At 36.3% G+C, this 10,473-nt stretch overlaps 1 protein-coding gene across 3 annotated transcripts; it reads right to left on the bottom strand.

Moving 5' to 3' along the window:
• Window positions 1-1,457: 1,457 nt before the first annotated feature.
• Window positions 1,458-8,464, bottom strand: LOC110720038. 3 transcript variants are annotated; one of them, XM_021899043.1, is made up of 3 exons: window positions 8,203-8,464; window positions 7,817-7,888; window positions 1,458-5,119 (listed from the first exon to the last, which is right to left on the bottom strand). In XM_021899043.1, the coding sequence occupies exon 3, from the start codon at window positions 4,974-4,976 to the stop codon at window positions 1,908-1,910; it is 3,069 nt and encodes a 1,022-aa protein (XP_021754735.1). In that variant the 5' UTR covers window positions 4,977-5,119; window positions 7,817-7,888; window positions 8,203-8,464; the 3' UTR covers window positions 1,458-1,907. The 3 variants fall into 3 exon arrangements, with proteins under 3 accessions (XP_021754735.1, XP_021754736.1, XP_021754733.1); XM_021899044.1 differs by lacking the exon at window positions 7,817-7,888 and having other exon boundaries at window positions 1,458-5,093; XM_021899041.1 differs by lacking the exon at window positions 7,817-7,888.
• Window positions 8,465-10,473: the final 2,009 nt, after the last annotated feature.

The raw sequence follows: 10,473 nt of genomic DNA on the forward strand, positions 1-10,473 counted from the left end.
CAAATAAAATAGAGGTTGTTTGAGTAGAGGCTACTATCTAAGATAGGAAACGAATTAGATATGTGATGTGCCTGATCTAAGGAAGACGAGGTTGGGGTTAGCTACCTTGGTAAAGCCGGAAGCTCAGAACGCTGGAGGTTCCATTGTCAACTAAGTTTAGGTATTGGTCAAAACTCTCTAAGTAAAACATTTAATATTGCGAAGCATGGTGGGCTATTAAATATAAACGCTAATTTGCTTAAGATATAAGTAGTAAAGTAGTGATAACTAGTACCAATAAAAGTCATATAAGTGATTATCAAGTCGAATTATAGTAATAATTAGTATATTATTAAAAATTGTTATTTTAAAGTAACGTGTTGTTATTAACTTACCAAGTACTGTTATTGGTTTCTTAAGTATTGTTATTACCCGTTAAAAAAAAAAAAAAGGAACTGACGTCACTTGGTATTGGGCGAGGTGGCCCATACCTTGTAGCAGTCCATCATACCCCCTTGGCACTCACCCAAAATAATTCCACTTAAATTTCCCTTACCCGGTAAATGCCCCATGTTTGCCGAGGAAGTACTAATGAATATATGATATGGAGTATGCATTTACAAATGCTTATCATCATATATTAAAAAATAGTACTCCCTCCGTCTCTCAATTAGATACCTACTTCTCTTCATTATGTGAGTAATAAATGCTAGAAATAGGCATCTAATAAAGGGACGGAGGGAGTATAAGTAAATGGAAGAGAGAGGTAGGTGGTATAGAACCCACCTATTTTCTACCGGACTTTCATTCACGTGAAAAGAGATAGAATAAGTGATGGAGACCACACTCTTATTGTATCATTGGGAGCTTATAGAATACCATTGAATTTTTTTTTAAGTACTAATGAAAATATATTTAGTACCACCACAAGTCTACAACCAAATATAGTACCATTAAAATGTTCAATGGGGCAACTCTAAATTCATTTGCGAAATCCCAAATTCCCAATAATACCCCCTATATGCATTTGTTAGAATGTCGTTTAGAATGCCATCTATGTCAATTGTCACCCAACTTAGCCTCCCGAAGTCCCAATATTTCAGCTTCAATCTACTTAATGTTATTTGTGGTTTACAAGTTCCTTTTTTTACACTTAAGTATCGAGCATTTCCCCTTAATTCAAAGATCGAGTTAGATACCAAAAAAAATCATTTATTGCTTTATCTCCATTCTACATTGATTTGCACGCTTTTCAATAAAAGTACACATTAATGTACAACAATACAAAGGAATTGCAACTCTATAATGCCTCAGCTTTCTTAGCTCCCGTGAAAGTTCACAATAGGAAAAACATTATATAACAGAGGGAGTAAATCATTAGGATTGTAATCAAGAACTAGTCAAATTAGGAAATTAGAATATATGAAGTATTCCATAGTAAATACAGTACAAGCTTGATATAAACAATTTAATATAAGTTGAAAATGAAGTGATTCTATGTAAATTAATGTAACTATAGTTGACGTCAATCTTAAAGACATAATTCTTACACAAGACAAAAATGTAAAAGGAACAAATCTTTTAATTTCTATGTATGGGTGAGACATTACAGCTACATGTACCAAATATTTCTATTCTTGCAATGGCCTTATATGAAACAATTAAAGTAAAAAAGAGGGGGGGAAATATGGAAAGTAAAAATAAATCAATAAACCTAATTCGGTAATTCCTCTCCTCTAGCTGTTGACCCCATGAATCACTATCAAGCCCAATCGTTTCCGGACTTTATTCAGTTTTTTAAAGCTAAATCCCAACCCTCCTACTCTCAGAATCAGCATATTTCAGGCTGATGTTATGCATCAGTAAAGCTTTCTTCAGTTGTTAGGCCAAAAACCAAAGACAGAGACCCTGAACAATCGAAAATCTTTCTACAAATGTGGCGGTTGTTGATGTTTGTAGTTAGTAGGATAAAGCTCCCATCCACTATCAGGCTCCTTTCTTTTTCCACCACTGTTCCCAGAACCCATTGGTCTGAAACTCTCTCTCAGCTGCTCTTCTGACGGCCTACTCTGGACATGGGGGATGAAGAGTGGCCTAAAAAATGAAGAATCAGGGTTTCCGGCTTCAACAGCATTACCAAACCCAGAGTTCAAATCAAAACTAGGGCGCAAAGGACTGGCCTGGGTAGGACCAGGAGTCGCACTCATCATGTTCATGACCAAGGGTGACTGACAGTAGGTAGATGGAACATTTGAAGCAGAGCCCATCATTTGAGGTAGATAAGGGGCTCCCCTTGAATCAAAAACATATGGAATTGGGCCACCAGGTCTGCAAATCTGTGCTGATGCAAGAGAAACAGCAGAGCCCATGGCAAGCCCATTATAACCATAGACAGACTGTGGATAAGGAACTGCAGGTCCCAATCCCATCAACGGTCCTCTTAACAAGCTAGCATCCATAACAGGCTCTGGTGCCCTCCCATTCAGAAAAGGCAATGGAGTTTGAGGAGGAAATGCATTCCTCTTGACCTTGGTTCCCATAATCGAAATAACTGTGTCATCCGGTGGTCCCATACATGGGTTGACCTTACGAGAAGACTCGCTAAGAATGACAGGTTGGTCCGACGAATCATTGCAATTGAAAAGGTTGTCATTTAAGTCAAAGTTCCTCATTGAAGGTTGCATGCATGATGAAGAGGAAGCAGGCGATGGACTTCGCTGGCAGATTTGAGGTTGGAATACAAATCCACCCATTTTCCAATCGCATGCTGGAAGACCCCCATCATCCTCTGTTTGGTTGAGGTCCAATTTGAGCCTCTGAGATCTTTTGGGACTTAATTCAACTGAAGACTCACCTGAAGGCAGGCTAGGTAATAACTGTTTTGGTTTACCCAGCACTGGATTAACAATCTTATCATCTCCGCGTTCAGCAACATTCAAATCAAAATCAAGAAAATCTTGCCTCTGCCTTGAACCGCTACTAGTGCCCCCACCAGAAAGAGCCTTGTCACTATCAGAGGCCCGACGAGGAGATGCTGGTCGAAATGCACTTGTTGCGGCAGATCCTTTCCAGCCAAGACTTCCCTCAAATTGAAGAGGGCCTGCTGGCATTCCAGAAGCCACAACAGCTCTGGATGCAGAAACAACTGATACAGGGTTTGAGCTTGTATCGAGCTGATGATCAGCATCCTCAGACGAGAATTCCTGATTGAGATCAAATTCCCAGATGTTTTTCTCTGTAATGCTCTCGGGTTCTCGTGCAACATCAGTCACTAAGGAGGACTCCGCATCTTGAGTGTGGTTTGTAGGATTTGTCTCTACATTAGTCAAAGACATGACAGGAACCTTTCCAGAAGCATCAGGGGTGTTTTCTGTTGCCGATAACTGGTTCGCCGGGCCATCTATCTGCAAGTCTTGCTCTGCATTTATAGACTTCGGGCTATCCTGTGGCTTACCACCACCTCTTGATACTCTGTCAGAAGATGAAGAGAAGGATGATGAAGATGATGATGATGAAGAAGAAGAAGAGGCAGAGCTACCAGATTGCTCATAAAAACCAACTACTTCTCTCTCTACTTCTTTGGCAACAAGCCGAGCAACTTCTAGAGCATCAACAGTGCCATTCTCAAGGTCCATATCTTGTGTCTGCCTAATGATATCAGTAGTTTTGCTGTTTTTTGTTAATCTTGCAAATTCACAACTGCTGCCAAGATATCTCCTCTCACTTTGGCGATACCTTTTAAGCTCAGAATGGTCATCAAGATCATCCAGTCTGGAGAGAGTTGATGTTTGATTCTTGGATTCCTTCAATGCAGAACCATCACCTTGCTCCAAAGCATTTTGCTCACTATCATCCATCACATTGCTTGACTCCTCAACAGGCCTATCCGTATCGCATGAAGACGTCACTTTCATCGGTGATTCATTTTTGACATCATATGCTTCAATATCAGATTTAACAACAGCTTCCTCAACAGCCTTAGCATCATTTCCTGAAGATATATCTTTGCTATCAGAAACATCAGAGGCAGAAGTAACCTTCATATCACCAGATCTATCAGGCAACAACTCATTCTTACTTTCATGCTTTGCATCTTCACCCAGAGGTTCAGGCTTCAAAGCCTCAGAAATAAGCCCATCTTTGCTTTGTTTTGACAATGTAATGCATTCCGAATCCAATATTCCATCAGATGGGCATACTTCTTCCCTGACAAGATCACCATCAGTCGATTCTAGCTTGGCAGACATATCGAGGCATCCAGTGTTAGAAACTTCATGATTAGAAATCATCTGAAAATCATCCTTATCATTAGACAATTCAACTTTTCCCCCTTCAGCACCTTCAACCTTCTGATTGCCAGAGGATCTTGTTGGGGAGCCATTATTTGCAGTGAACTGAGATTCAAGATCTTGATTGTCTACCTTTGGATTATTTTGAGTATCTACCTTTGGATCATTTTGATTATCTAACTTAGAATCATTTTGATTATCTAACTTCGGATCATTATAAACTGGGGCCTTCTCTACATCCATACTTTTGAGATCAACATCCTTAGATCTCCAACTATCAAAGAGAGCACTTGCTTTATCTTGAACTCTAGGGCTTTTATAGTTTAAAAGACTTTTGACAGTAACGCAAATTCCTGATGAAGCCAACTTCTCATTGTCTACCTGAAGTTTCTCAACCGCTTGCAACAGTGCTGAGATAGCCTCTTCCACAAAGCAATCGCTCGCTTCATCAGGAAATGCTTGAGCGTCCTTTAGCCACCTATCAATAAACCAAAGCCCATTTAACTGGACGAAAAGATCAAGACATTCTTTGTTCTCTGTAGCTGCTATTGTGCCCGCAACAGCAGCCCACTGCCTTGTAGCATCACCAACACTCTTCACTGAAGAATCTTTCTTCTTCTGCATAGCAGTAATCAATTCCTCAACACGAGCAGGGGTTGTGAACCCATCTTTCATCTCAGTCAAGGTAAAGAAGTCTTCAAGTGTCATAATGCTCACATTCCACTTAAATGCTTCCAAACTTCATACAAATACCCTGATGATACTAGATTTATACTCATCATTCAAAGAGAGAGTGCCACCAAACAATTCTGCAGAGAAGTCCAGCTACCCAACAATGTTGAATCAGTCACCTATAGAATAAAAAAAAATAAAAAATAAAATAAAAAACAGGAAATTGTTGAGGATGAAAGAAAAGTACACAGATATTTGCAGTAAAAGGAGCATGCTCTACAAAGATCTCTTTCAGGGGCAGATACACCACACAACAAAGAGCTACTCACAGACTCTTGAGTCCAACTTAACAGCCTAGGTGACAATTTGACAAATGGAAACCCAGGAATTAATCGTCTACGGAGTATATTCTGTTTTTCAAAGGAAAACAGCGGAGGCTAGTTAAGACTTAAAGTGCAAGGGTTAACAACTGAAGGTCTGAAAAAGGTGAATTTAGACATATAATCACAATATCATGACGTGAATAAGGTCCAAACAGTAGCTACATACTCTACTGTCCCAATTAAGGCTAGAAGTGTTATAGTGCTTTTAAGGACTTCAGGAAGCAGGACTTGATTGATCTGATCATAAAAGCACATAAGTTACTCAATTCTGCTAACATGCTAACATGTATGTGCTTTAAAGACGGTTAAAAGTCCACGGATAAATTGAATCGGCAATGTAAGAGAAAGGATTGAGAAAAGACGATAAAAACATGTTATACATACCAACAAAACAAGCAGAATGAAAAAAAAAAAAACTGCCATACATACCAACAACACATGAAGAATGGTAACTAAATCTCAGCACAACAGTGCCAATAGTCGCCAAAATAAACCCTTAAAATATATATATATGACAGGTGTAACCAATCAGTCTGTATGTTATATCTTTACAAAATTCTCGTAAAGCTATATTCTCAGTTTCTCACCAAAGGGAGAAATATTCACTCCCAATGAACAAGGTCATCAACAGAAAAAAAATAGTACTACCTCCTTCCCAAAAGATATCAAAATTTCTATGTTAGGCTTCCTCAAACCCAGAAAATATGTATTTTCAATAATATCAAGCATATAAACCACTTTCCATATATTGCCTAAAAGATATCCGCAAACCCAAACACCGAAGCAAAAGCCAAGTCTTAAAATTTATTTTCCTAACTAGAATTTCTGGTCTAAGCACTGAAGCACTGTTTTTTGGGGCTCTTCAGAGTAGATCAAACTGAAAATCCAAGTTAAGACCGTGCAAGGTATATAGTTGACCTTCCATCAATATCCTAATAATGCATAAACACAACTAGCTTACATTTTTCATACAAGCTTACTTGACTCTCATTTATCATATCTTGACATTAATTATAACTATTCTACCATTTCTGCTCTTTGCATATCAAAAAATCAACAGCGATTAAAAGCATGTGTTCCAAATGCGGAGTCATCATCATTACTGGTCCTATGCCAAACAACTACTCCCTCCGTCCCATAATATAGTTCCTATTTGTGTTTTTTCACAGAATTTAAGAAATAGGAAGAGAAAGTAGATGAAGGACATTGATAAAAGTGAGAGGTACAATTATAGACAAAAGTTAGAGAGAAAAAGTGGAAAAAGTACATGACATGTGCAAAATTCAAGGGTAATTTAGGAAGTACAGTGAATAATGTTAAAAAAGTGATGGTATAATAGTCTTTACATACTATCCAAAAATGGAAACAGGAACAACATTTTGGATCTCTAAATTAGGAAAGCGGGAACTATATGGGACAGAGGGAGTACTAAATTAAGACTTGGCGTCTTAACCCCCATCCCCATAGAGGAATCAGAAGCCCATTTTTAACACAAGGCCCAGTAGTCTGGGAAACCACCATTTCAAGGGATGGATAATCCATCATGAAGCCATACTATACAATCCTCACCATCGCATACATTAATCCGAGGAGCTCTCTATATTGTACATATATGTAATTCGCTATCGACTTGAGCATCAAAAATTTCTACCAGGAAGCCACCTAAAGTTTGTGTTGTTTCTTTTGTTGAACATTATGACTAACAACTGAGGGTCATCAACTACAGTACAAAAACCTAGTTGGTTGCCACACAATCAGTCACACACTCGCACCAGAATTGTTTCTTTTTGAAACAAATAAAATATCGATAGATAACAAAGGAATATTAAGTTGAAACACATAAAAGACTTGTCAGAAATCACCAGTTGGGCTGGTCCGACCAAGGAAAAGAATCCCAAAAAAAGAGAGATTCGTGATGAATACCAATTAAGGGTATTAGCTTCAGAAAACAAATGCTTAGCCAAAAAAAGTAAGTCCTTTTCAGAAACTAAATCCTGAAAGGGGTATTGATATCCAGAACTCTATTAACTGAAACTAACACTAAACAGGAAAAGACAGCAATTACAGCACATGTTACGGGAAGGCTTTAATAAATTCTTGTTTACTGTAACGTAAGGAAATACAATTACATCGAAGACAACGAGGCACTGTAATTCCAATCACAACAAGACCGGTAGTTACAGTCACAAAAACATACCAAAGAAACCCTAGAGTAGAAACAATGCAAACCATAATCACCGTTACGACTTACGAGGCAATCAAGAATACAGAAGCTATTCTACAAGGATGAGCGGCAAAGATCAGGAACTTAACATCTATACTCACCATCAAATTAGTAATAAACGCTTTGAAATTTCCTCCTAACAATGAAGTTCCATAAACCAAAAGCTAAACTGCCATAATGGCTAATCAAATGAACAGTGCCCACCACAAGTATAGCAGAAAATTCAATATCCCATTTCAGAGCTACAGTACAAAGTGCACAAAACATACCCAAATCAACTTCTAAATGATCAAATTGCGCAACATTCCACACCCAAATCACCAATAACAAGTTCAGCGCACCTTCAAAACCCGAAAATCAAATAAACGGTGATTGTATAATTTACAAAAACCCTAAATTCAAATTCCTCGTGTTTGCTACAACAAAAACCTATCAGTATATATTAAATAAAATAATCATACAACAATAACAACCCAGAAATTCATAACTCCATTAATACTACCCAGAAGCAAAAATAAATAAATTGCAACAAACATCAAACATATAATATATAAAAAAAATCCAAAAATAAGAAACAAAGCAAAGATTAAAAGAGAATTATAACAAAATCATGAAATAAACGCAATATAATATAAAAATTTACAAAAATACTCACCGAAAACCCTAACTTTGGCTCAAAAAAAATCCCCAAATCTTTTCTTCAACAATACGCTCCCGAAATCTAAAGCTGACGCAACACTGAATTGAAATTTATTTGTATAAATTAATGAAAAAATAACAAAAAAAAAAAAAAATTGAGAAATTGAAGCAAAAATTTGCCTTCACTTTCTCTCTCCTCTGTGTGACCTTTTCGAACAAGAAGAGCAAACGTTACTTTCGTTTTTCCTTTCTTCCTTTTTTTTTTTTCTGTTTTGGGTTTTCGATATTAATTGTTTTTTTTTTTTAAGAAGTACTCCGTAAAAACCGTACAAAAAAAAAAACCGTTAAAAAAAAGTACTCCGTAAAAATACTGGACTTTGTTCTCTCGTAACAGCAAATTTTTTACTTTTTATTTATTTTTCTTTTATTTTTGGTGAAAATTTGGGAGGATCATATGAGAGGCACGTGATGGAGAAGGTGACTGGGAATATCCGGTAAAAAGGTTGTTTGTTCGTTGCTGAGTTGGTAGGAACTTTGTTTAAAAAAATGTTTTATTTTGTTTGGTTTTTCTCAGTTGACTATAAATAATTGATGACAAATAAAATTGGAGATTTAGGACATATTCTGATTTACTGAACTGAATTGAATAGAATTGAGCTGAACTGAATTGTTTATGAGAGAAGAAAATTAGGAACTGTACTAAACTGAAACTAAGCTGAAATTGGGAGATTTAGGGCCTGTTCTATTCAGCTTAATTTCAGTTCAATTCAGTTCCTAATTTCCTTCTCTCATAAACAATTCATTTCACCTCTATTCAGTTCAGTTCAGTTCAATTCAGCCTCAATCAGTTCAGTTAAGTTGTTTTCAGTAAATCGAAATAGGCCCTAAGTAAAAATAATGGACATACACATACGTCATGTAAGAAATCAAGAGGAAAATAATGAAGATGTATGTTAGAGAAATAAACTTTAGTTAGGAAGTTAAAAAAAAAAAAAGGTAGAAGATGGATTTTGATATCAATTTCATCTTCTTTTGATTTTCATTACTATGCTATACAATTTATAGGGAAAATTTTATCATTGAACATTCGTACATGATATAATATATTATACTGTTTATGGCATATTAGTCACCTAAGTGCAATAAACACTAGATTTAGTTGTCTCATTAAAAATCTTTCAAAGAATAACCCAAAAGGAAAAAAATCATCGCTATGAGAAAAAGATAGCAATCTTTCACCTAAGATATGCTTAATTTATTATCTCACTTACAAATCTTGTCAGGAAAAACTCAAATGGAATAAAAACCTAATGGAAGGGAAATAGTGCGATGCATATGATTACTTTCTCTAATTTTAACATATACTCCGTATCTTGAAGATGACGCATTTAAATTTCACACACCAGCTCTTTAAATTTTTCTTCAATGGGAGTGACTTGGTAACAAGCTAGCGAGATAATCAATTAAGGACCGAAGTTGTGTCAATCTTTCCTTCTTTACGGATATCATGTGTGTAGAAGAGCATTGATGATGAGTGGTTTTATTCTAGCTCCCTTGATATACCCCTCATCCACTTGAGTAATACATGTAGTGTTGTCTTCGAAAGTTGTGGTTGGACCATTAGTTGCTATTTACATTCCATATTTTTGTTGAATTTGACTAACCATTGATCAAAGTCATATGCACTCACGTCCAGTTTCATAAAAAACAATTAGTTTTTCATGATTGAATGAGGATGTTGCTGTTAAAGTTTGTTTTGTTGATTTCCATGATATTTCAGTATTGTCATAACTAAACATGAATCCTTTTTTTTTTATTTAGCTTTCTATGAATTAGATAATAAATATCCCGCATTCGGATAACCAGCGAGGGTTGACTTTGACTTTGATTGGTAGAACAAACCTAGACCCCTTGCCATATGAGATCACGAAATAAGTGTTTTATCTCGCTTTTGTTGGTGACTTGTTGGGTCTTACTAGCAAATTCATTGAGAAAACTATTTCTAGTCCCGTATGGTTTGCAAGGTACATTAGAGTAAATTGCACTTAATTTAAGTATGGTACTTTTGGACCAAGAACTTCTCATATTCTTCTCGAACCTAATTAAATGGTCATCTTTCACATTCAAAGATCAAAATATCACCAAAGAGATTTTAGGGCTTTGTCCATGTAAAATCATTATAAATTATTTTTATATAGTTTGTTAATGGACAAATATTCCATATTAGTTTCAAATGCTCTCTTTGCAAACCAAGACAGAATTTGGTTTTTCCAAAATCTTTCATTAT

Source organism: Chenopodium quinoa, unplaced genomic scaffold (genome assembly GCF_001683475.1).
Source record: "Chenopodium quinoa cultivar QQ74 unplaced genomic scaffold, ASM168347v1, whole genome shotgun sequence".
Taxonomy (NCBI): Eukaryota; Viridiplantae; Streptophyta; class Magnoliopsida; order Caryophyllales; family Amaranthaceae; genus Chenopodium; species Chenopodium quinoa.

What these genes read in the sequence shown, in the direction of transcription:
- LOC110720038 (XM_021899044.1), bottom strand. Translation starts at nt 4,976, where the DNA reads ATGACACTTGAAGACTTCTTTACCTTGACTGAGATGAAAGATGGGTTC.